Source organism: Heterodontus francisci, chromosome 1 (assembly GCF_036365525.1).
Source record: "Heterodontus francisci isolate sHetFra1 chromosome 1, sHetFra1.hap1, whole genome shotgun sequence".
Lineage (NCBI taxonomy): Eukaryota > Metazoa > Chordata > Chondrichthyes > Heterodontiformes > Heterodontidae > Heterodontus > Heterodontus francisci.
Genome location: NC_090371.1, coordinates 265,251,157 through 265,278,359, shown reverse-complemented (window position 1 = coordinate 265,278,359; position 27,203 = coordinate 265,251,157). Strand labels below are relative to the sequence as shown.

The 27,203-nt window shown below is 42.0% G+C and overlaps 1 protein-coding gene across 2 annotated transcripts in view; it reads left to right on the top strand.

Annotated features, from left to right (window-relative positions):
* LOC137376043 (protein Jade-1-like) overlaps nt 1-27,203 on the top strand; it is a 148,926-nt gene that overhangs the window by 117,645 nt on the left and 4,078 nt on the right. For both annotated transcript variants that reach the window (XM_068044023.1, XM_068044032.1), the window contains exon 10: nt 11,164-11,281. In XM_068044023.1, coding sequence (XP_067900124.1) covers nt 11,164-11,281 — 118 coding nt within the window. The remainder of the gene's footprint in view (nt 1-11,163; nt 11,282-27,203) is intronic.

Here is a 27,203-nt window from a genome sequence, read left to right as displayed (position 1 = left end):
GAACTACGAATCGAAGAATATACTGTTTGCGCATTGAAACTGTGCATAAAATCTTGACCACAAGGGAGCATTTAAATCACAATATAAACACACCCATCACCTCTCCAGCAGATTTAAAAAAAAGATTGCGTTTCCAGTTGTCTAAATTTTTTTTGTTGAGAATTCTCTAATGGGCATAACCTAACGCCTTTTGTTTTAGGAAAATTAAGACATGCATTGTATTCTAGATATAAACCCAGAGAGCCTAAAATAAAATGAGCATCAAATGGCCCTCTTTGTGTATGGGAACAAACTCTAGCCCTGAACTCCTGTGGAATTCTCCTCATATCCAGCTGTAACTTTGGTGGGAGATTGGTAGAACCCATGGAGAGACAACAGAAATGGCAATTTGCTGCATCTCTGGGGATGGTGGATCTGCAGATCTCCTATGGAAGAACCCCTGTGGAAATTTCAGGTGTCAGTCTCTGAAACGTACAGCCCAGGAAATCTCAAGCTTCATTCCTGTCCTATGCTGAAATTAGCTGGAGCAGCAGCACTCCTGCGGTAAGGAAGGTGTCATGCTGGGCCCCCACCTGCCAAGAATGAGGCACATTAATTTTGTCACGAACATTGATTTTAAGCTGTTACTGGAGTGAAGAAAGGACCTGTTAAGTAGATCAGCCGTGGCTGGAAAAGATATTTGCATATTAACAGATGGTGATTGGAAGGACAAAGGACCATTCCCTGACACATTCAACCACAATGGACCTTGATCACCAGGTATTGTATGTAAGAGGAGCATTCCAGAGACTGCTGTAATCCAAGATGTGGTCAGATCAGTTAGTCACATGACTAACCTGCTTGGCAACCTGGGTTTTTCTGAATTGTACAAACAGTTTGAACTCCGAGGGTGTCTGTTTGCTCCTGGACTGAGAAGATCTCTCCTGGCTGCTCCCATCTCTTTCTCACAGAACTCCAAATCCACTGAAGAAACAGGAACCCCAAAGTGAAAAGTCTCCTACAGCAAACAAGGTTTAAGAAGAATACTGGGCCCCAACGTAAAGCAAGATCTGTCTACAATAAAGGACACTACAGTGAGCTCAAAGAACCGTAACACAAAAAACCTCCTCAGATATTGCCTCAAATTTTTCCACTTTATTTCTTCTGTTTTCTTTCTGTCTCTATCTGCGTGTATATATCGCGAGCGCATGCTAGCATGGGTGCATCATATATCCTTAGGCAATAACCGAATTGGAGTTTAAGTTTAATAAAATGTCACTTTTCATCTTTAAACCTGAGAAAACCTGTTGTGCTGGTTTCTTTGCCTTATAATTGGAAAGTGGTGAAAAAGGATTCACCAACGGGGAGCTGAAAACACTGTGTGTTTAAAAATTAAACCCTGTTACACTTAAGACAAGGTGAAAGCTGAAAGGGAACCCTAGACCTCTTTCCCACCGGGTCGTAACAGATATTTGGGTGCTAGCGTCCGGGATTGACTCACAGGCAAACAAGAAATTGGAAGTGGGAAGCCAAATTGTTCCCAAGCAAAAAAGAACAAGATTTCAATACAGATTTTCTTGTGGTTGTGTGTGCTTGAATACTAACTTATCTGCGACTGAAGCTAGTAGCTGAGTCTCAGCGAGTTGACCTAGTATTGCGAGAGTTAGCACAGGTTGCCCAGTCTGAAAGTGAAGCAGAGGGAGTCGCTGATTGCTACTATTTAAAGAATGAGGTACTGATGAGGAAATGGAGTTCTCCTCACAGACCTGAGAGCAAGGAGTGGACAGTGGTTCACCAGTTAGTGGTGCCGCAGAGGTACCGGAGAGAAATATTAAGAAGGGCCCACGAGACTACAATGGCTGTAAATGCCGGTTTACGAACGACCAAAGCCCACATAAGACAGCAGCTTGACTCGCCAAAACACCACAGAGATGTGGTGGAGTACTGCAGGAAGTTGCCACATGTGCCAGGTTGAGGGGAATCGCCAACCTACAGTGAAACCCTGCACCCTTAAGTCCTGTGTTAGGAGGACCCTCCAGCAGAGGGCTGGTGAACTGTAAAGGACCCCGCTGAGAACAAAAGGGGACAGGCAGGATTAAGGCTGGCAAAAGTTTAGAAAGAGAAGGGGAAAAAGTGACCGAGAAGGCAGGTTAAAGGAAGTCCGTGAGGAATCCCGGATGAAAACCCCTACTGTCCAGTCAGCCGTGCCTGAAAAAAGTGAAAAGTTAGACCCCACTAGAAGCACCCCACCAGAGTTGATAACAGCATTTATAGGAACCTGCAAAGAATGACCTCTAGGGGACAGAGAAATATGATGGTGATGCCTCACTTAGTCGAAGTGCCACAGGGGAGTGCAGTAGAGGCAAAGGTGTCCTCTGGGACAAAGGGGAGATTAGCAAAGAATCCTCCCCTGCAGTCATAAGAAAGAAAACCACCCATCCCCCCCCAAAGTCAGAAGCCTTTGCACGACTCAGCAGAGCACTGAAGGAGAGTTCAGGATAGACCCGCCCACTACTGACTCTCCAGGGGAAAAAACATTACCTCAGAATGAACAAAGACCCTAGGCAGTCTTGGAAATGGGCAAACGGAAGAGAAACTTCCCCAAAAAAAGAACCACATGTGTATTGGGATGTCAAAAAAAGGAGCAATTTTAATAAGTTTTAGGATTTGTGAATGAATGAGAGAAATGCATATTTTTTTCCTGTATCGTGTATTTTCTCTCGACCCTTTTAATGAAGTGCGCCTTTTTTCAAATCGCATTTCATTCCGTTGGGTGTGGAGATGCCATACTAGGCCCCTACCTGCCAAGAATGAGGCACATTAATTTTGTCACGAACATTGATTTTAAGCTGTCACTGGAGTGAAGAAAGGACTTGTTAAATAGATCAACCATGGCTGGAAAAGACATTTGCATATTAACAGACGGTGATTGGAAGGACAAAGGACCATTCCTTGACACATTCAACCCACAATGGACCTTGATCACGAGGTATTGTGTGTAAGAGGAGCATTTCAGAGACTGCTGTAATCCAAGACATGGTCAGACCATTTAGTCACATGACTAACCTGCTTGGCAACCTGGGTTTTTCTGAATTGTACAAACAGTTTGAACTCCAAGGGTGTCTGTTTGCTCCTGGACTGAGAAGATCTCTCCTGGCTGCTCCCATCTCTTTCTCACAGAACTCCAAATCCACTGAAGAAACATGAACCCCAAAGAGAAAAGTCTCCTACAGCAACCAAGGTTTAAGAAGAATACTGGGCCCCAACGTAAAGCAAGATCTATCTACAATAAAGGACTCTACAGTGAGCTCAAAGAACCGTAACAAAAAACCTCCTCAGATATTGCCTCAAATTTTTTCACTTTGTTTCTTCTGTTTTCTTTCTGTCACTATCTGCGTGTGTGTATCGCGTGTGCACGCTAGCGTGGGTGTGTCATGTATCCTTGGGCATTAACCGAATTAGAGTTTAAGTTTAATAAAATTTCACTTTTCATCTTTAAAACTGAGAAAATCTGTTGTGCAGGTTTCTTTGCCTTATAATTGGAAAGTGGTGAAAAAGGATTCACCAAGGGGAGCTGAAAACACGGTGTGTTTAAAAATTAAACCCTGTTACAGTAAGAGCAGGTGAAGGCAGAAAGGGAACCCTAGACCTGTTTCTCACCTGGTTGTAACAAAGGGAAAAACCAGTCAGGGTCCCTATTTCTGAGTTGCTATCTAATAGCCCCTGCTGGAACTAACTGTTGTCTGTATTGAATGAGCACAGAATTTGGCTTCGTTGTGACGTCCTCTGCCATAAACTTCACTGGCTAGGATCATGCATGAATAATTGCCACTTGGGCAAAGTACTGGAAATTGACTGTTGCTTTTGGAACCATTCCTTGGCAGGGAGTCAACAGATGCACAGCTAGTATTGATGTATTTCTTTTTGCTGACCCTTAGAATTCTGCAGAAAGAGATCAAGCAAATCTTCTCCATGATGAAGAAAGCTTAATTATTGAATGTTCTGGTTACAGCCTTTATTTAATGCTGGAAATACCACAAAGAGTTTTGTTTAAGCTTTGTGTGTTTCTCAATTATCCACATTTAGAAGTGCTCAGAGAATTATGCCACTGTTTCTCTCCTGATAAATATATTAGCTAGTCACTTGCTGTTTGTGGGATCTTGTGTGCAAGTTGGCTGAATCGCTTGCCTATGTAGCAACAGGAGAGGACCATTCCGCCCCTTAAGCCTGTTCCGCTATTCACTGTGATCATGGCTGATCTATGACCTAATTCCATATACCTGCCTTTGCCACATATCCCTTAATACCTTTGGCTAATAAAAATTTATCAATCTCAGTTTTAAAATTAACAATTGATCTAGCATCAATTGCCATTTGTGGAAGAGCGTTCCAAACTTCTACCACCTTTTGTGTGCAGATGTGTTTCCCAATTTCACTTCTGAAAGGTCTGGATTTAATGTTTAGATGATGCTCCCTAGTCCTAGACTCCCCAACTAGTGGAAATAGTTTCTCCCAATCTACCCTCTCTGTTTCCCTTAATATCTTGAAAACTCTGATCAAATCACCCCTTAACCTTCTAAATTCCAGGGCATACAACAATAGTTTGTATAATCTTTCCCAGTAATTTAACCTTTGGAGCCCAGCTGCACCGTACTCCCTCCAAGCCGAGAACTGCTCACAGTGCTCCAGGTGTGTTCTAACCAGGGCTTTGTATAGCTGAAGCATGACTTCTACCCCCTTGTATTCTACTCCTCTAGATATAAAGGCCATCATTCCGTTATACTTTTTGATTATTTTCAGTACTTGTTCATGGCATTGTAATGATCATTATACCTGGACCCCAAAGTCTTGTTGGCCCTCCACTGTTTGTAGCTATGAGATAATGGCTAGATAATCTGTTTTTTTTGTTTGAAATGTTGATTGAGGGATAAGCAATTGTCAGGACACTGGAGATAACTTCCCTGTTCTTCTTGAAAATAGTGCCGTGGGATCTTTTACATCCAAATGAGGGGGCAGGAGGGGTCTCGGTTTAACGTCTCATTTAAAAGATGGCACCGCTAACAGTGCCGCAGTCCCTCAGTACTGCACTGCAGTGTCAGCCTTGATTTTTGTACTGAAAGCCTGAAGTGCGGCTTGAACCCACAACCTTCTGACTCAGAGGCAAGAATGCAACCAACTGAGCCATGACTGACACTGTTGCAGCCCCAACACAGATCCTTCTGGGACACTGCTCGTCACAGCCTGCGAATTAGAGTACCTGCCCATTGTCCCTACTCTCTGTCTCCTTCTGCTCAGCCAGTTTCCTAACCACGTCAATAATTTGCCTTCAGTTCCATGAGCTTCATATATGGAAGTCCATATAAATAACATCCATAGATATTCCTGTCACTATTTTAGTCACCTCTTCAAAAAATGCAGTTAGATTTGTCAGGCATGATGTACACTTTACAAATCCATGTTGGCTGTCTCTGATCAGCTGAAAATTTTCAAGTTGATCAGTCACTCTATCCGTTTAGACCAGAGTAATGTCTTGGCAATCGATGTTGGGCTAAATGGTCTATAATTCTCTGGTTACCCTCTCTCGCCTTTCTTAAATAGCAGAGTGACATACGCAATTTTCCAATCTAAAGGAGCAGTTCCTGAATTGAGAGAAATTTGGAAGATTAAAGTTAGGACATCTGCAATACTCTTACCTACTACTTTTAAAATCTGAGGTGGAAACCATCTGGCCCTGGGGATTTGTCGCTCTTTAGTGCCATTAATATCTCCATGGTTGTTATATCTTGCTTGTGTAAGTTTTGGTGGGTCCCTGTCCCTTTGAAATGCCTGACTTGCTGACCTCTTCCTCTACTGTAAACCCTGACGCAAAGCAATTATTTAGCCTGTCGACATTTTCTTATTTTCAGTGATAACTTCACTGTTGTCAGTTTTCAGGGAGCTCACATTGCTTCTGACCACCCTCTTTTTTTCTAATGTAATTATAAATATCTTCTGTGTTGATTTTGATATCTCTTGCAAATTTTTTTACATACACTTTGTAACTCTTGCTATCTGCTTTGTTATCCTTTGCTACTCTTTGGATCTTACCCATTTGCCAGGATCTGTTTTTGCATTTTAATATGCTTTTTCTCTTAGTTTTATGTTACCTCTTTAGTTGTCCATGGCTGCCTTTTTTGGCAAGTAGAACGTTTGCCCTTTAGGGGTATAAACTGGTTTGGGATCACAAATTCTTTTTTGAACACCTCCCACTGATGATCTGTCATTTTACCCATTAACAAATTTGCCCAGTTTGCTGTCGACAGTCTCAATCTCATCCCATTGAAGCCAGCCTTACTTAAATCTAGAATCTTAGTAGCTGTTTCATGTTTCTCCCTTTCAAACACTGCGTTGAACAAACCATATTATGATCGCTATTCGATAAATGTTCACGCACCATTAGATTGTTAAGTAAGTTGGGCTTATGACTCATTGCTAAATCTAATATGGCATGCCCTCTTGTTGGTTCTAGGACATATTGTTGCAAAAAACTATCCCAGACACATTCAAGAAGTTCACGACCTCTCTGACATGTACTAGTCTGTTTTTCCCAATCTACATGAAAGTAAAAATCCCCCATTAAAACCACTCTGCCTTTGCTACGTGCTTGTCTAAACTCTGCATTTATACAGGCTGCCACTTCCAGGCTTCTCACAGGGGCCTATACACAATTCCCGCTATAATCTTAAAACCTTTTGCATATCTTAATTCTACCCATAAAGTTTCCACTGCCTGCTTATCTCTCGTTATTTCCTCTCATTGAAGTGATTTCATTCCTTATCATTAAGGCTCCTCTACCCTCCTTCTGCTTTCCCTATCTTTCCTGTACATGACATAGGAACATAGGAAATAGGAGCAGGAGTAGGCCATTTGGCCCCTTGAGCCTGCTCTGCCATTCAACTAGATCATGGCTGATCTTCTACCAACAACAGTGACTGCACCTCAAACAGTAACTCATTAGTTGTGAAGCACTTTGGGATGTCCTGATGATGTAATAAAGCACTGCGCTAATGCAAGTTCATGCTTTCTTAAATGTCCAGTTCAATAATCCAAACGCCTGGAGTGGTATTTTGGTTCATATGCTTTGCATCATCATTCTTCTCTGAGTTGTCTAACTTGCAGCTCCGAGTTTGCACCTGAAAGTTGGAGAAAGAACCATACCTCAAGCTTTAGAGTTAACTTGACACTGTTGGAATTTCACAGGCTTCTCAATTTGAGTAGTTTTATTCATCACTAGAGGGAGGGGGGGGTGGCGGTTGGGGACAGAGAAGTTATACAAAGAAGACTTGCTAACAGGAAATAAATCAGACCTGTGATAGTCATGACTGCTGGCAAAACTATAATAAGAACTTAAAGTCAGAGATTTAGGTCTTCGGTGTGCTTTCCCATTTCAATGGTCTTGAACATTTTCTTAACCTGAACTAAGCCCTTCAATTTAACACAATTGCTTTTAAACCAGCACTACTATATGTGTATGAATTTATTTTGATTTTTATCTATGTGTATGAATGTATGTATGTGTGTGTGATATATATTTCATATCTTTATATATTTATATATTTCTTTATATACATCTATTTCTTTACATATATATTTATTAATATATCTATCTCAGGGTTTACAAGATGTGCACGTTTCTTGTGGTTTATGGTATGTAAACTATGGCTTGATATCTTCTACAAAAGCCCAAAATACTTTCCAGGATAACTGGTTTTGCTTTTGTGGTTTACACGATCAGCTGAAAGTCTGTTATGTCCCTTAATCATATCAGATTTTTTATATTGGTGGCTGCATTCGTCAGTTATATCTGTTATAGTTTTGATCTGTTAACTTTCTCATTGGAGTTAGTGGCTGGAAGCTGTACTTAAGTAATCTGCTAATTCAGCAGTACAGCCGCTGATGTTGTGCAGAATGAGATAGAAGATTTTGTCCCCCATGTGGACATGTTTTGTGAAGTCATTCTGGGCATTCAGAGTTTGGGAGATTAGTAGGGAGTTTAACACATCTGTGCATTCCACATTTTTTAAATTGGATTTGCTTATGCCATGTATGTTAACTGTTACGTCATCAAAATGCCCTCCTCAGTACCTCACAGGCAAGATTGGAATGTTTTCACTGTTGTTGTTTCATGTGTAGCACAGTGTTACATTGCGTTTTAATTTTAATTGTGTCTATTTTTACTGCAGCTGTGCGATAAACGGTGAGGGGGAGCCAAAGTGTTAATTTCACTGGTAAATAAGGCCATTTCTAGCACAGCTGGATATTGTATGTAGTTTTTCCAGTCTTTTGCGGATGATTCCTATCAGTCCCCACAATTGTCCCGTGTTTATGCTGTGAATGTGTTCGCATCGTCAGTTATTGATTTTTAAATGATACAAGTGCTGCTGACATTACATACAATTCTGGTGTGTATTTCCACATCACCAGAAATAGCTATACTACAGTTACCAGGTGCTATTTTTAACCTGTGGCATTAATATAGAATGTTAGTCCAGTGAAGGATGAATTACAAAAAATGAGATTTGCGATCCCAATCCATGGATTCACATTGAATTTTCTATCATTCATATTTTTTTAAATGCTAAATTACACATTTAACTTATAAGTGCCCAGAGTGTAGATATAAACTTTGTGGGAGGTGAGCGATACAGTGAAGGATTGTGATGCAGTTGAGGGGGTGGTGGTAAGGAGATAAATGGCTGTTACCTGTCTCATAAAACTATGCAGCATTAGGGAATCATAGATAAGTGACATTCTATATATGGTACAGTATATAGAACAGAAACCTCAGTGACCAATCATTCCCATTATATTATTTGTGAGTAAAGCTTTGTGATTTTGAACATGCATGTGTGTTTCTAACTGCATGTTCTGCTGTTTCTGCCCTTGTGCTCTCAGCTTCCCAGCTGTGTACTCTGTATGATTCTACTACATCCTGATTACAATTTGCTATTTCCTCAGTGAATTGACTGAATTAGCCATTCATTCACCAAGATGATTAATAGGGTATTATTGGAATAAGGTACTCCACTGGTGTGGTCTGTTGCTATGCTTACCTCCACATATATGCAAATTCTGGAAGATAAAAGATTTGTTCTGCTGGATCATAATTGTTTCCTATATATCATTGTATTAACTTAATTTATGTGTTGCTTTTTAATGCTGATTTTAATCATATCAAAATAAATCTGTTAAACTCAGATAGGATTTCACAGTCAGTTCCATTTAGCTGGATTACACAGTTTAATGAAGAGAAGTTTTCAGCTAAGAATATTGGAATTGAAATGTAATTAATTTTCATCTGCACCCATGGTATTAATTTGTGTTAATGGTTTTTTGAGCTTTGAGTTCCTGTTAAGTGAATATTTCATTTTTTTTTTCAAATTGCCCATTTTAGCATGTTTAAAAGAGTCACCTTCTACATAAAGTTAGTTATTTCTACATTGTCTCTAATTGCAGCAAGTTAAAAATGGCAACCCCCTGACCTTTAGATTTCTGAAATCCTTCATTCCACAATGAAGTGTGCAAAGAAGCTATGTAACTGAAATACTTTGCGACAGAGTCTTATTCAGTGAATACAGTTTTGCAGTGAGCATGGGGCTGTGATTGTACCGGGTTTGAGGGATGAACTCCATTGTAACAGTTTGCCCACTGACACTGGGGAATGAGCTGTAGATAACTGCCACTTAGAGCACTGCCCCATCATCTTTTCTAAGCTGTACCTAAGATTAGGTGTGTTTCTACTATTTCCATATGGCTTTACTTTTCTTTCTATCTGTTGGCTTTTACTTCTGTGCAATATTGAATGTACAGTATTTATAACATTGTACTGTAATAAAATCCAATAAAAGTGGATGTATTCTTTTATAGAGTGCACACTGTGTGGTTAATCTTATTTTCTGATCTTACTAATAGTCTCTTTGACACCACCTTCTACACTTTTGCTAGTACAGTACTGTAATAGTGCCTGTCATCTGTTAATGCCTTCTCTTTTCTATGCTTTGCCCCTTCAGTTGTTGTCTGTACTTGATGCGTGAACGGTTAGCTCCTCATGATCAGATATATCACACACTCCTGTGTTAAAGGAATATTTCAGTGGTGTTTACAGTCAGAAAGTGGTTTGTCTGGTTGTGGGGAGGGTGGGTGGATAGTGAGCAGGTGTCTGGCACCATTCTCTGCAGCTGTGTGCAATTGCGTTTTCTCAATTTTACTCTGAACACTGAATGGCTTCTTCTAGCTGGGCTTCAACCAAGGTAATTGCACCCATAAATACTTTTTGTTCAGTTACATTTATATGAAACACGCTTTCCTCAATTATTTTTAAGCAAAACTGAAATACTACCTCAAATAATAAGCAGATCTCCCCTGGTATTGCCCATGGTAAGTTGAATAAAGACAGGAGCGATAATACCATGTGATGCATAGTAGATTATTCTTCTGCCAAGTCTTTAAGAGCACAAAGTTTAATTGGTGTAAATAAACACTGCCTATTTTGAGGGAAATTTGCCTCAGTTTGGCTGCAGCATGAAGTGATTGTACCTGTTTTGTTAATTTTTTTATACTTTGCAAAGTTTGAATTCTGAAGTGTGACAGGCATATTCAGGGCTTTTATAGAATAAATTTGCTTGCTGCCATAATCCACTGGGCAATAGTAGTAGGCTGTCGACAAACATTTTACATTGAGATACTTATTGAAATGAGGTCAGTCTATGTTGTTGTGTGGGTGGTAGGGACACACATCATTTTGTGGTCTTGGTGAGTCACAAATAGATTCAGTAAAGGTTAAAATGAAACTGTGAGTCCTGGGAATCTCAAATAAAAAACAGGAACAGTTCTGATCAAGCTAAAACGTTAACCTATCTTTCTCTTTCAGATGCTGACTGACCTGCTGTGCATTCCAGCTATTTCTGTTTTTACTTTAGATAGATCTAGTGCTAACTTATGGGTGACTTTTTGTTTTTGTTTTTTATTTTTGAAGAAGGTCATGCAGGTAAGTTGTTTTTTTCTTAATATCAGGAAAGCAGCATCTACAATAAGATGGTGAAGCTCTGATAGTTTTGAGTGTTTTTAGGATGTAGAGCGGTTGTTTGTGTGTAGTTAAACTGTTTCTAAAGTCTGGTGTAACAGGTTGTGATATTTCTTCACTAGGTTCGAAACCTTACTTATATGGTGACGCGAAGGGAGAAGATTAAGAGATCGATCTGTCGAGTCCAAGAGCAAATATTCCACCACCAAATGAAACTTCTCGAAGACGAGCGCATTTCTGGTAAGTGAAATGAAATAGTTAGCCCGGATGAATTATTCATTTCCTTTCCCCATTTTCCCCTCCAAAAAAAAAACCTAATCCTTAAGTGGGTAAACTTGGAGAGTTTTTCTTAAAATCACCTAGACAATATGTCAAAGATGACTATCTGATGGCAGTAGTGTGAAGTAATGCAAATTTTTTTTTTTGCTTTATGGCCAATGCAGAAATAGAGAACTCAGTTGACAACATTGTCATTGTTTTATTGTATGATGTTTTTAAATACCAGACTTCCATATTTTTTATTGGTGTGTAGGGTTTATGGTATGGTGAGCATAAAGCCACCCAGAGCACAGGCATCATTGATGTGATTTTCTCTTTAAGAATAAAAAGTCTTGTCTAGGAATGTTCCTACTTGCTCTGGAAATAGGTTATTGTTCCTCAATCAGCTCTACATTGCATACAGCAAGAAGACTGCTGTTAATCTTCTTGTTACACTGAGGTCTAGCAAGTTCCATCCTGATGGCGTGCAACATTGCATACCACAGACTTTTAAGTGTGCATGAAGGGATGTATTAAGTTAAGAATGTTGTGTCCTGTGGGGATATATTAATATTGGATGGTGACTGTATCTACTAAATGGAGTGGGCTCTTGATATTTAAAGGTTTACTAAACCAAATACAAACTGTAGCAGGTCTTACAATACCAGATGGTTAAGTTGGGGGGAAGAATTTAATATTCTAACTCTGGGGCGATTGATCAAGCAGGCCATCTTTGGCAGGAGTGGGTGCAGCTAGTGGCTAAGCCCATTTTAAGAGGTGAGCCTCTGGAGATGGTGAGCTGCCTGTCCCCAAATGGGTGGCCAGAGGCAGCTCGCTGCATTTGGGGCCATATTGGGGGCTTGGGGGTTGCCTGGGTGGCAGTGAGGTGGCAGTGAGGTAAGTTGTCAGGGTTGGGGTGGGGTTCAGGTGGGTTATGGGATCATGGTGGGGGGGAAAGCCTGGGGCAGGAGTGGCCCATAGGAACAGTACAAAATTTTTTTTTACTTAACCTATCTTAGTCTCCACTTTTTGTCTGACAGCTTCTACTGAGCAGAGTGCCTCGGCGGATGCTCCAGTCAGTAAGCTGTAAAATAGCCTCGGTATCTTATCTACACAATATAACCTTGATTTTTATAAATTCATGAGGTTTCTGCCTGAGTTTGCCAGGCGCCTCAACTGTCCTGCTTTAAGATAACCACAGGACAGAAGAGTGGTAAGTGGACTCTCTTGATTTAAATTCATGCATCACCTGGTTTCAGCCTAGTGGAGGGAGTTTAAAAAAAAACTTTCCCTGACCCCCCCCCCCCCTTTTTATCCTTTATAAGTTCTTAATGCTTATGCAAGCAAATCTCGCTTTTGAGAGTGTAGGCTTGGCACTGCCTCACCCTTTAATTTTCATTTTCTGTGGCCACAGTTAACCAGCTTTGTAGTGGTTGAAGGAAGACGAGAATAGTTTTTGAACCAGTATATTAAACTTCTGTCTGTTATCTCCTAACACCACTACTCCAAGTTTAGAAACATAGTCAGTGCCACCTCCTGGTGCCATTTCAAACACAGATGCCAACAAACTCACTGTAAGTATTAAGTGCACCACTTTCTGCCTACATAAATACTTTTAACCAGTCCAACAACCGATGCCCTCAACTCGTAGAACTTTGTAACGTTCAAAAGCCACTTCATAGCAGTCACAATTTAATGTTAAATGGACCACTTCCTGCTGGATCCAAGTAAAGGAGCTTAATGAAATCTAAAATTAAACCTCCTGTCAATAGGGATGATGATGTATCAGTATGGTACTGATTTATATTTTACTTGTGTTTTAACATGAACAAAATACATAAATAAAGATTGAAAGTGGTCTTTGTTTGAAAATGGTTAGCAGTGGTTTTCAACTTCCCAAACCTGGGACAAGCACTGATGTTATCCTGGGTACAGCAGACAAGTGGTACTTCTGCCGATCTTGGATGCTGTAATATAAAGGACGCAGTACCTTTGGTGACCAATTTTCAACCTTTCACTGATTTTGATAGAGATTTGAGGCCAAAATAAAGCATTTTGCTCTCCAGTAGGGGTTAGCAGCCTGTTGGTTCACTATAAAAGGCAAGAGTAAGACTTAGAAATCATAGTTCTCCCTCAAGCATCTCTGACTTGGAACTCCATAAAAATGCCTTAAGATTGGTGTGGTACTATTTGTAATTGGAATACTTTTTTCTTCTTGTATTGCCCTGAAAGTATAGAGAGAAAAATAATAGTAAACTTGCTTTTGTGATTCTGAACCTCCATGACCTTTTTATACTGATTTAAGGTTTGGCATTGCTGAGTTATAATGTGACTACATAGCTGCATATTCAAGTCTGCTGAGGTGCAGCTGCTCAGGATGCCGTTACTGTAGTCATAACACAAAAATCATGTTGCATCGATACAGATGCGACAATATAACTGTGGAATTAGTGATAATGGTTTCCAATTTGTTCCATCCTGACACCATGGTGAGTTCCACCAGCACCTGCTGTTCAGGTCCTGTCCTTTTGTTTTTGTGTTATGGGCTTGTGCTCCGTTTAACACTTACATTAATTAGTAACACTTCTGTGTCAGTGACTCTATCACTGATCTATTTACTTTCTGTGAACTTGTGCGTGCATTTGTTTGATTTTTCTTTGCTCAAGTTGGACTTCCTAAAATTATCACACTGTGAGCTCTAAAGTCCTGAGTATCTTTTATGGTTGTATGTGTAATTTGGATGACTAATGATCTTTGCATTTCATATGGTTTAGTTCAGGGAAATAAACTCCCATGTATTGACTTTTCTTCAAGAACATTAAATGCAGTTTTTAAAATTTTGTTCGAAAGCATTGTTGGATTGAATCTGTTGCTGTGGTGAAGGCAGAGCTTAAGTGCACAGTGCTGAGCAGTGTTTGTAAATTGTGTGACGAAGCCCAGTTTAATGGGTGAGGCTCTGGTAACGATGTATAGGCCTGTTGTTTGCTACTAGTCTAGTTTGTTTGCAGTAACATAAAACTCAACCAAGCAAACACAGAATATGCATTTTCAACTCATTGGCCAGGAAATTCAGCTCGGCGACGGCTGTTTTTTGGCGCTGCGGGTGCCATTTTGCGCATCTGAGGTGTGCGAGCACATTTCTGGAGCTCGCTGTGCCGGATGCTATTTTAGTGAGGGCGTTAGCACGTATGCAGGAGGCATTCAGAGTAGGCAGATTATAACGTCAGTTAGCGTACAATGCTGATTTGATTCCAGCACTCCAGCTAAGACCCTCTCTTAACCTCATACAGCTGAATATCCATTCAGCAGCAGGAAGGACCCCCTCACCAGTGCTATTTAAAGGGATCATCAACTACTTTTAGCTTAATTGCTGATTGATTTCTGCTGGCTCTTTCTATAATTGTAGGAGTGTTTGATGGTTTCCAGAGTTGTTGAGGGAGTGGGGCAGCATGTCCTGAAGGATTTTGTCCTGACTTCAAGGATTCTGGACAAACCAGTTGCTGCCAGACATGTGTGCAGTAGTTTGCATCTCCCTTGGACTACAGCATGACAGGGAGAATAAGCAGAGGTGACACAGATCAGGACAAGCTGCTGGAAGAGGGAGGAGGAGCAGGGGGAGAAGAGCTCTCAGCTGGAGGCTGTATTCACTCAGCGTATTCAGGGAGCAATTCTCCTACCTGAACCTCAGCGAGGAACAGTATGTCAGACATCTCAGCTTCATTCAGGAGATCCTCACTGGAATCTGCCACCTGCTACAGACTCAGAGCAGGTCGAGGATGGCATTGCCAGTGCCTCTGAAGGTAAATGTGGTCATAAACGTTAATGCACCTGGCTCTTTCCAGGCTGGAGCAAGGAATATTTGCAACATGTTAGTTTACTGTCCACTGTTGCATAACGGAAGTCACTGAGGCCCAGTTTTAGACTATACTATCTTGGTGTGGGTGTCACTGGTCTGGACTGGCTGGCTGATAGGCAACAGCAGGAACACAGGTGGAGTGGCAGGTGTTGGAGAGAACGAATGCTGTCATCCTGAGAGAGGACACCAGATTCGTGCTCTGTGGTGCCACTGGCACTCACCCATGGCTGCCAAATGATGGCGACCACCATCTCCTCCTTCGGGGTTAGAACATACAGCAGTGCCTGTCTCCTGCTGTTTACGTGCTGCTACCTCTGGTTATGCGCCACCTTGACCTGCAAGAGAAAGGGAAGTGTGTCAGTGAGTGTGGTGCAATGTGTTTGGGTGAGGTGGCTGTCATAGTTGAATAGCTGGCACTGTGAAAGCTTTGAGATGTGATTGTGAGGTTTGCAACAGTGCTAGTGTGTAGGGTGAGGTGAAGCTATGAATGTGAAATATGAGTCCTGATTGATAGAAATTGTTGGTAGGTGAGCGATAGGGATGTGGTGCATTGGGCAGTGTCTAAGCCTATGTTTCAGTTGGTGAGGGATATGACATTTGAAGATTCACTGACCTTAACCATTCATCTGAGATCATTAAATTTCTTGAAGCACTGCAGCCAGATGGTTGGAGCTGGACTTCTGACACTATCTGTGTAGAGGGCCTCCTGGCCCCTGTGGATAGAGGATCCCTGTCCACCTCCTCCATCAAAGTGTCCAATGCAGTTTCAGCGAACCTTGAAGCACGCATTTAGCCCTGTTGCACCCTAATTCAGTTGTTCATCTTGCTCACAGTCTCTTTTGCAACAAGTTCCACGACCTGCTCCAACCAGAATGCACCCCTCCTTAAAGAGGTACAAGCTGACTTTTAAGTGGTGTTAGCCTTGCATAAAGTTTGGAAATTTGAGTGCTGCCTGCATTGGAAGCAATGGGCACGGGTTAATTATGCATTGCCGTATCTGTGTCCAGTTTCGGACCCTGTCCAATTTCACAGCCTTTATATTTTTCCTGAGACACAGACGATTTTCAGAGCAGCCTGTGTCGAGATGTTAGGAATCATATTCATGATCAACAAAAGTGGTATAATTTGAATGCTCCCTTCACTGATTTGGAACGTTGTTTTTGATGGGACCCCCAAAAACAGCAACTTATATTTATATTGCACATTTAACATAATAAAATTTCCCAAGGTGCTTCACAGGGGCATTATAAACAAAATATGACACCGAGCCACAAAAGGAGATATTAGGGCACATGATCAAAGGCTTGGTCAAAGAGGTAGGTTTTAAGGAAAGTGAGGCAGAGAGGTGTAGGGAAGGAATTCCAGAGCTTTGGGCCTCGGCAACTGAAGGCACGGCTACCAACGGTGGAGTGATTAAAATTGGGGATGTTGAAGAGGCCCGAATTAGAAGAACGTGATACCTTGGAGGATTGTGGGGCTGGAGGAGATTACAGAGATAGGGAGGAATTTGAAAACAACGAGGATTTTAAAATCAAGATGTTGCTTGGCCGGGAGGCAATGTAGTTCAGCGAGATGATAGGTCAATTGGTGTGAGTTAGGACATGGGCAGCAAAGTTTTGGATGACCTAAAGTTTACAGAGGGTAGAATGTGGTAGACCAGCCAGGAGTGTGTTGAAATAGCCAAATATTAGAGATAACAAAGGCATGAATGAGGGTTTCAGACAGAGATGAAGTCAAGTGATGTTACACAGTTGGAAATAGACGGTCTTAGTGATGGCGCGAATATGTGGTTGGAAGCTCATCTCACGGTCAAGTATGGCAGTAAGGTTGTATACCGACTGGTTAGTCCCAGACAGTTGCCAGGGAGAGAGATGAGTCAGTAACCAAGCGCATGGAGTTTGCAGCGGGCACTGAAAACAATGGCTTCAGTCTTCCTAATATTTAGTTCTGCTCATCCAGTACGAGTAATTTAGCACAGAGTAAGAGTCGGGAGAGAGGTGGTGGTGAGGTAGAGCTGGGTGTTGTCAGCGTAAATGTGAAACTACCGCTGTGCTTTCAGATGGTACTGCTGAGAGGCAGCATAGATGCAAAATTAGGGGAAGTCAAAGATAGATAGATCCCTGGTATCCAGAGGTAACAGTGTGGGAACAGGAAGAGAAGCCATTGCAAGTGAAATGCCGACTACAAATAGGTAGCTAGGAATGAAACTGGGTGAGAGCTGTCCCTCCCAGCAGTGGAGAGGTGTTGGAGGAGGATGGCGTGGTCAATCGTGTCAAAGGCTGCAGACAGGCCGAGAAGGATGAAGCAGGGTAGTTTAAGTTTACCTTTGTCACAGTCACGTCGAATGCCATTCATCTATCATCTTCTGTGCTGTTGAATTCTTATGATCCGCAGTCAAATTATTCACTTTTACTGATCATCTGCCAAATTCTTGGTTGGACGAGGCCTTGCACAAAATGTTGCCTCATTGCTCAATGTGCAAACGCCAGCATCTAGCCTCATGTGAACCGAGCTGCTATCTGCTGCTTTGGGAAGCGAGTGGCGTTTACGGGCTGAATGTTCCTGGCCCCGGGGTGGGGGGGGTGGTGGAGGGCTTGCAACAGTTGCACGAGTTCTAGAGGTCATGGGTGACTGAAGGCAGGCTCCAACTTACACAACTACCTCCCCATTTAACAGTGTGAGCAGCTGATGGAAGCTGCCTGCTTGTATCTGTCTCGGAGGGCTCCCATTCATTATGGCAGTGCCGTTGTATTTTTAGGTGATCCACATTGAAATAGGTTACACTGTCACACTGAAATGAGCGATTGTCACTTCCGGTATAGAACTGCCAGGAATTTTAGCAGATTTTTGCATTGGTGATGAGAGAGGTGGGCATGCAAGGTGTAGATATGGTGTTCTCTTGCACTGAAACGGCAAGAAACTCATGTTCAGATTCTTTGGGTTTTGTTGTGCTATCTGATCAGTTTGGAAGTGTTTAACCAATGACTGTAACAGATTTCATATAAGGCAGCTTTAGTTATTGTTGCTTTATCAATATATTTAATGACTGCTTAATTCTAACATGTACTGTATCTTCACACCCATCTGATATTTACACTGGTGATCATGATTTCAAGCAAAGCAATTTCCTTTTCCTTAAGCACTCCTCCCTTCTCCCATGACTCTTAATTTGTCTCCTGAAAGTGGCTGTTGCTGGGTCGACCCCCGTGAGTATCAGCTGACCTGTGTCTCAGTGAACTGGCCATTCCTTCATGTGTGAGCCAAGCAACAAGTGCTGGCAGACTGTTTGATACTGAGTAGGGCATTACAGCTGAGCCCAGTGCTGCCCATCAGTCCACATCCACAAATACAACCTTTTCAATAGAAATCACTGGATAGATGTCAAGAGCTCAGACCCTGACCATTTCGCAACCCCCTTCCTTCCCCAGGACAATGCTGAGGACAATTCTAATGGGAGATAAGATTTACCTCACCAAATAATATATATTAGAGGATCAATGGGATAGGTGTCCCACCCCATACTGACTCTACCATCCACTGTAACATCTGTTTAATGTGTTAGTAACCCAGAGTAGTACGTTAACTCTATCTCAGTAGCTGTTCTAAACTATAACATTCACTTGCTTATATGATAAGAGAGTAAAGGTGCCATCAGATGAACAGTTGAACAGATGTATTAAAAGAGCATAGTCAGCCAAATAAAATGGTTCACGCATCATTTGGCTGATGTAAACAACAACAACTTATATTTATGTAGCGCCTTTAATGTAATAAAACGTCCCAAGACACTTCACAGGAGCATTATAAAACAAAGTATGACACCAAGCCACAAAAGGAGATATTAGATCAGATGATCAAAAGCTTGGTCAAAGAGGGAGGTTTTAGAGAGTGTCTTAAAGGAGGAAAGCGAGATGGAGAGGCGGAGAAGTGTAGGGAAGGAATTCCAAAGGTTGTGACCAAGGCAACTGAAGGCGTGGCCACCAATGGTGGAGTGATTAAAATCAGGGATGCACAAGATGCCAGAATTAGAGGAGCGCAGATATCTTGGAGGGTTTGGAACTGGAGGAGATTACAGAGGTAGGGAAGGGTGAGGCCATGGAGGGATTTGTAAACAAGGGTAAGAATTTTAAACTCAAGATGTTGCTTAACTGGGAGCTAATGTAGGTCAATGAGCACAGGGCTGAAAGGCGAATGGGACTTGGTGTGAGTTAAGACATGGGCAGCAGAGCTTTGGATGACCTCAAGTTTACAGAGAGTAGAATGTGGGAGAGCAGCCAGTAGTGTGTTGGAATAGTCAAGTCTAGAAGTAACGAATGCATAAATGAGGGTTTCAGCAGCAGATGATCTGAGATGGGGCGAAACAGGGCAATGTTACAGAGGTGGGAATAGGCAGTCTTAGTGTTGGCACAAATATGAGGTTGGAAGCTTATCTCGGGGTCATATGTGTCACCAAGGTTGTGAACAGACTGGCTTAATCTCAGACTGTTGCCAGGAAGAGTTACGAAGTTGGTAGCTTCGGAACAGGGTTTGGAACGGGGACTGAAAACAGTGCCTTCAGTCAGACATAATTCCATGGATGGTCATGTATGTTTGGGGCGGCACAGTGGCGCAGTGGTTAGCACCGCAGCCTGACAGCTCCAGCGACCCGGGTTCAATTCTGAGTACTACCTGTGTGGAGTTTGCAAGTTCTCCCTGTGTCTGCGTGGGTTTCCTCCGGGTGCTCCAGTTTCCTCCCACATGCCAAAGACTTGCAGGTTGATAGGTAAATTGGCCATTAGCAATTGCCCCTAGTATAGGTAGGTGGTAGGGAAATATAGGGACAGGTGGGGATGTGGTAGGAATATGGAATTAGTGTAGGAATAGTATAAATGGGTGGTTGATGGTCGGCACAGACTTGGTGGGCCGAAGGGCCTGTTTCAGTGCTGTATCTCTAAACTAAACTAAACTATGTGTGGAAAAAGTCTGAGGGTTTATTGTTAAATCTTGGTAAGAGGAGATACTTCATATGCTGCAGCACATGAGCTTTCGTGACAGCAAATGTTATGAATCTAGAATGGAAATTTCAGAGCAGGCTGCTCAGAAACTGAGGCTGCTTGAAACCGAAAGGGTGACTGCTACTTCACCAAAATTATTCCAATCCATTTTGAGAATTAGGTCTCAAAATCTCCTCAGAGTTTGGAAACAGTACACAAGTCCCCAGTGTGAGAAAGCTATATCAATACAGATAGCCAGAGTGATCTAATCCCAGGCTGTATGGCTAATGATGGTAGTTCAGGTATTTTCAATGTCTGGTTCATTGTCCCTTCCAAGGAAATTACCCAAATCATGATGATTGCCCAGTCCAAAAATGCTGGTGTGGTGCTTTAGGTTGACTGACAACATCACATGAAGAATAAATTGAAGCAAATAATAAATTGTTTTTTGTTCACAACACTTGGTATCTAGAGCTTAAAAATGCATCATGGCTCCCCTGATGGCTCGGTGAATGGCAGAGCTGTATACCAAGGCCTCAGCGTCAGTTCGTGGGTCATACTGAGGTGGTTGATCTGAGTCTGGACAGCAGTAGCAGTCCCTATGATTGGACTCAGCCTTCTTGATAAAGGAAGGGAGGCTAAACGCACCCAAGATTCTCAATTCTGATTGCTTATTTTTTAATTTACGGGATATGGGCGTCATGGCTAAGGCCAGCATTTATTGCCCATCTCTGATTGCACTTACAGAGGTGGTGGTGAACCACAGCAGTCCATTTGGTGAAGGCACTCCCACAGAGCTGTTTGGTCGGGAGTTCCAGGATTTTGACTCGGTGACGATGAAGGAACAGTGATGTACTTCCATGTCAGAATGGTGTGTGACATGGAGGGGAGGTTAAAGGTGGTGGTGATCCTATGCACCTGCTGCTCTTGTCCTTCTAGGTGGGTTTGGAAGGTGCCGTCGAACAAGCCTTGGCGAGTTGTTGCAGTGCATCTTGTAGATGGTACACACTGCAGCCAGTGGTTGGGGGAAGTTAATGTTTAAAGCGGTGGATGGGTGCCGGAATGCTGTCCTTTTTTCTGATGGTATCGAGCTTTTTAAATGTTGGAGCTGCACCCATCCAGGCAGGTGGGGTGTATTCCATTACTGACTTGCACTTTGTAGCTGGTAGAAAGTCTTTGGGAAGTCGGGAGGTGAGTTGCTCGCCACAGAATACCCAGCTTTTGTTCTCTTGTGGCTGGTCCAGTTAAGTTTCAGGTCATTGATGACCTCCAGGATGTTGATGGTGAGGTTTCAATGATGATAATGCCATTGAATGTCAAGTGGAGGTGGTTAGAATCTGTCTTGTTGGAGATGGTCGTTGTCTGGCACTTGTATGGTGTGAATGTTACTTGCAGCAACTCCTGCTGTTGAGTAGTCTCTTGACACTCGCTATAGAGGTTTACATGAATATTGCCCACTTGAATGAGGGCCTGGAGAATCTCCAATCCCCATGGGTTCGTACCCAAGCAAGAGATTCACGCATTAAGGAGAGGAATTGAGATAATTACCGAGAGAATAAATGAATCAGGACGTTAATTTTTAAAATGTTGCATCACATTTAATTTTCACTTTTTGAGTGAACTGTGGAGTAATTTGGCTATTTCAGCAAATTTAAACTGCACTGTTGAAAACTAGACTTTTACTATCCAATTTTAAATGACCTGATTGTCAGGCAACCTGCCGTAAACCTAAATATCCAATTGAAAACCATCAGGACTCTTAAAGCAGGAATACGTCAAAGGTCATTGCAGGTGGTTCCTCACCCCCAGAAAAGCAAACAAAACAAAGTACAAGGATGTTGAAATTATTTGGCATTCTTATTAATCCATTAATTTGTATCTAAATAGCGAAATCTCATTAAGGCATACAAAATTCTTACAGGGCTCAAAAGGTTGATGTAGAAAGGATGTTTCCCTGGCTGGAGGGTCTAGAACCAAGGGACACGGTCTCAGAATAAGAGGTAGGCCATTTAGGACTGAGATGAGGAGGGATTTCTTCACTCAGAGGGTGGTGAATCTTCGGAATTCTCTATGCAGAGGGCTGAGAAAGCTCAGTCATTGAGTATGTTCAAGACAGAGATCGATAGATTTCTAGATATTAAAGATATCAAAGGATATGGGGATACTGCGGGAAAATGACGTTGAGGTAGTTGAATGGGGGAGCAAGCTTGAAGGGCCGAATGGCCAACTCCTGCTCCTATTTCCTATGTACTGATGTCTCTTATTCAGCTTCCGTTTTAAGCTGCCACTTCTCCTTGCAGTGTGCCATTTTCACAACAGTGACTCCACTAATCAGACTCTTACAGAGTGTCAATTCAATGTCTGCAGTTATAATCTTTACAAGGTGACAGCAACTGCCAGAAAATAATCTTCAAATGTAAACTGTTAAGTAACAATTGACTTTCTCAGACCTGAGGCACCATGAAGATATTAAAAAAGAGATTTTGACAAAGTGAACAGCTCCATACATATTTCTATAAGAACAGTTGCGTTGTAAATGAGGTTACTAACAAACTACATTAAAAAAATATTGTAATTTAAAAAAAACATAATTCGGAGAAGCTCCATCTATTTCAAGGCCGGGTTGAACATAAGAAATAGAAGCAGGAGCAGGCCATTCGGCCCGTTGAGCCTGCTCTGCCATTCAATACAATCATGGCTGACCTACCACAACTCCACCTTCCCGCAATATCCCCATACCCCTTAATTATCTTAGTGTTCGGGTTCCTTTGGGTAGAGACAGTTTCCATTGCTCTTTGCTGAGGAGCAGGCATGTTGACTCTGGTGACCAGCTTTCTGAAGCAGACTGCTTCATTGCTGAGTTTAATATCATTGTGTTCTTAAAAGCATAGCATCTCCCTCCCAACTCCCAATTCATAACTGTGAGTTGCTCTTTTAATTCCTCAGGTGAGAAACGGCCCGCCTGCCCCAGGCCAATCAAGGCCCTTAAGTGGCCAATTATCTGCCACTTAAGGGCCTCCGCCTGCCGCCGCGAGTATTTTACCCGTGGCTGGCAGGCGGTTGAGGCCTCAGAAAACCCACCTGATAAAACTCGGCAGCCTTCTGGGTGGTGCGCCCTCCTGATCGGGCACCCTGTGCCCCATGGAGACCTGCCCACAAAGCCCCGCCCACCATAAAATTCTGACCAATGAGTTTGTTGGTCTTAGCTTTTAGATCATAGGAAGGAACTAAGGCCTAGCTGGCGGCCAGTGTTCAATCTTGTATTGGGTTGATGAAGGCCTAATTAATGACATCTAGACCAAGCAAGCTATTTTTTGGGCAAGGGAAAAGACGACAAAATCTGTGCAAAATAATACATTTAAAATAAAGGTAAACAATGTTAGTGGTGAAGGTATTGTTTTCATTTAGCCTCTTTCGGTGGTCTCTGAAGAATTTAAAAAAAAGTATATTCATTACAATGGATTGACTTCTTGACGTATTTGAAACAAATTTTTAAAATAATCCTTAGGCAAGGACTGTGGTATTTGCAGTGCCAGAGAAACCGGTGGAGATGAGTTATGGAAATTGGTTTACTCAATTCTTTTTGATGTATTTTCTTTTGCCACTTCTAATCTTTGGGAGAAGGGATGTGGTCATGGTGCTGATATTAGCTCCCCTCCAGCCTTTAGTATTGCAGGATCTAACATCCTTACTGCAGTTAAGTTGTACCCAAAAGAATTGCTTTTCCTGTTTCAGAATTCAAGTGTTGTATGAGATCACTTGCATAATAAATAAATACAGATAAGGATCTGGAGGCTTAACATCTCTCCTTGATTCCATATGGAAGAGATTGCTGAAGACCTGGATTTGAGCTGACGCTTTTCGAACCTGCCATGTTTTAAAGAAATGTTTCTGAAGCGGACATATAGATAGAAACATAGAAAATTTACAGCACTGAAGGAGGCCATTCAACCCAACGTGTCCTTGCTGACTAAAAAGGAGCTATACAGTCTAATCCCACTTTCCAGCTCCTTGTCCATAGCCTGTAGGTTACAGCACTTCAAGTGCATACCGAAGTATTTTTTGCATGTGATGAGGGTTTCTGCCTCTACCACCCTTTCAGGCCGCTGCTCTCTGCGAGTCAAAATTCTTCTCGACTCTCATCTAATCCTTCTGCCAATTACTTTAAATTTATGTCCTCTAGTTATTTAACTCTCTGCTAAGGAAAATGGATCCTTCCTATCTATTCTATTTAGGCCCCTCATCATTTTGTTCGCCACAATTAAATCTTTCCTCAGCCTTCTCTGTTCCAAAGGAAACAATTCCAGCCTATTCAATCTTTCCTTATAGCTAAAATTCTCCATTCCTGGCAACATCCTTGTAAATCTCCTCAGTACCATATCAAATCATTTCCTGCGATACAGTATGCTGTACCCTAGCTGTTTTAGAAAAGCCATTGGTGGTCATTGCTAATTGAACTGCAAGCTTTGATAATGCCCACACTTATTTTTTGATTTTAGTTCTATTTCTGCTCTAAGAATGAATTGTCCAAATCCCCAAGCCACAGTACATCAGTTTGTCAGCGTAAGCTATATTGATACTGTTGAGTTCAGTTACCGTTGTCTCATTACAACACTGAGCACTGTTAGTATATTTCCTTTGAAGAAACGCAGTGCTAGGGTTGATAAAACGCTTTATTAGGCAACATCCAAACACCAATTCTTCCCTAATAGTTAAATGTTGTGTGCTGTTCTTACACCTGACCAGAGCTGCCCTACCTCGTGCATTAGTCTTATCAAGTGAAGAGTTCCCATCTCTGTGTTCAGTAAACAAGAACAGCTTGTTATTGTAATGCCTAATGAGGCAAGTCAGTCACTCTTGGGTATATACTGTGAATGGAGCCACTTTATTTGCACTCATTCAATAGGTTCCTGAAATCTCTTTAGGATTTATGTGTAGATTTACTGAGCTAAATGTTGAACAATATTGAGATCACAGTCAACACATTGCTTTTAAAAGTGGGTCTCTGTCGAATATGCAACAGATTAGAAACATAACCTCATTCTTTGCTTCTCTGAAATAAAATTAGTTTAGTGTTCTCTTTTCTGGTGGTTTAAAGCAGGTCACCTCACCAATTACCTTTGCCCCTCACATGCAGAGGATGGTGGTATAGAATCTAATGTGGTCAGAATGTATTTTGGATGAATTGAATCTTTTTAGTTGAGTTGGAGAGGACATTAGAGAAGTCAAGTCTTGAGGCAGTGAAAACAAGGATCAAAGTTTTGACAGCAGAAAGGGAGAGATGGGGCAATTATGCAGAGGTGGAAGAAAGCAGTTTTGATAACAGAAAATGTGGGAGAAGAATCTGAGCTCAGAACTGAGAATGACCCTGGTGTTCTGCACCTCATGAGCTAGCAGCCGGGGAGGTTGATAGAATGTGGTCTAAAGCACGGAGGTACTTACGGGATGATCTAAAGAAGATGGTCTCATTCAGCTGGAAGAAATTTTAGCTCATTAAGTCTTGGTATCATACAGACAATTTGAGAGTGTGCCAGTAACCTTTGAGTTGGGGGCACAAAGGAAGAACTGGTGCCATTGGCATATGTCTGGAAGCTGATCCCATACTTCCAAATAATGTTGTCAACGGATAGCATATAAATCGTGAAGAGCAAAGGATCAATCATGAACCCCAGGGTATATCTGATGGAACCATGTAAGCAGAGAAAGCAATGGCAGTGCCTGTCGAATAAGCTGAGAGTGGAAGCAGAAAAGAGGTGTGCTCTGGATTGCAAAGGTGAAAAGTTGGAGTAGCTAATGGTATTGAAGGTGACTTAGAAATGAAATGGGGACCACTGTAAAGGTCAGAGGAGGTTATTTGCGACTTTGACTAGTATAATCATTGTATTGTTCGTATGATGGAAGCCAAATTGGACAGACTTAGGTTTGTAGACTGATGCGGATATACTTGTGAATTATCATTAGATTCTGAGGACTTTAGAGAGAAATGGAAGGTTAGGCATACAGCAGTCATTGGGAGAATGGAAGGGTTTAGACTTTATTGAGGAGGGAATTGCTAATGGGATTTGATGGAAGTGGGGACAGTGTCAGGCAAAAGAAGCAGGTTTGTGATGTTAACCAGTATATGGCGGCATGGGCTCAATAGCCTCCTTTTGTGCCCTAATGCCTCTATAATGCCGCTGTGTGGGTGGAGAGATTAAGTTAGTTGCTCAGGAACTGGGTGGGACTGGATTGAGGAAGCAGTTAATAAGCTTCATAGAGTGAGTGGTGAGTGTGCTGAAGGGCAAAAAACTGTAGAACAAGAAAAAGTGATGCCACTGTGAGGTTGGAGGGCAGATGGAGGGTGCAGTCTGAGGAGGCAGCAGTGATTGTGCTGCTGGCCTTGGCTTTAGAGACACAAGAGACTTAATTCTTCCCATTTGAGTCCAAGGTGAGGAAGGTGCAACAGATGCTTGTGATAGAGAAAGTAGTTTGGAGATGTTTTCTTTTACTACTTGGAGTTATAAGTGCCTTGGGCATGAAAAGGGATTCATGTTACAATTGGAGGTGGCCCAGTCAGATCTGACAGTAGACAGCCAGGCTGCCTATGCTTGAGCATTATTTGAGACTGCAGGAAACGTGGCTGCCAGTTTTATTCAAGGACCTACAAACGGGTATAATAATGACCAGATCATTTTAGTGATCTCTCATTCTCATGCGGGAATGAGTTGTTTTGTCAGATATCAAGGGAGGGGAGGTGTCATGAGGGAAGGGAGGAGAAACAAGCCATTGAAACTGTCTTTTCCTGCACCACTCAAATATGCCTCCTGGTGGGTGAACAAGAATATTGTACTGATGCATGCTGGAAATGTTTGAGGGCTGCTTCTTCATTCTCTTGGTCAAGATGACGGCAGAGAAAAGAGGTTTTAGAAAAGCAAACTTAAATTGATCCCTTTACTGATATTAAACAATGCCTGTTACCAGTTTTTGTAATTGCACATCTTTTTAGCAGATAGTGTTGGTGTACCGTGCGGTCTCTATTAATGGTCAGTCTTAATATTGGGTTCTACATCTAACTTTAATAAGAATGGATAAAAGT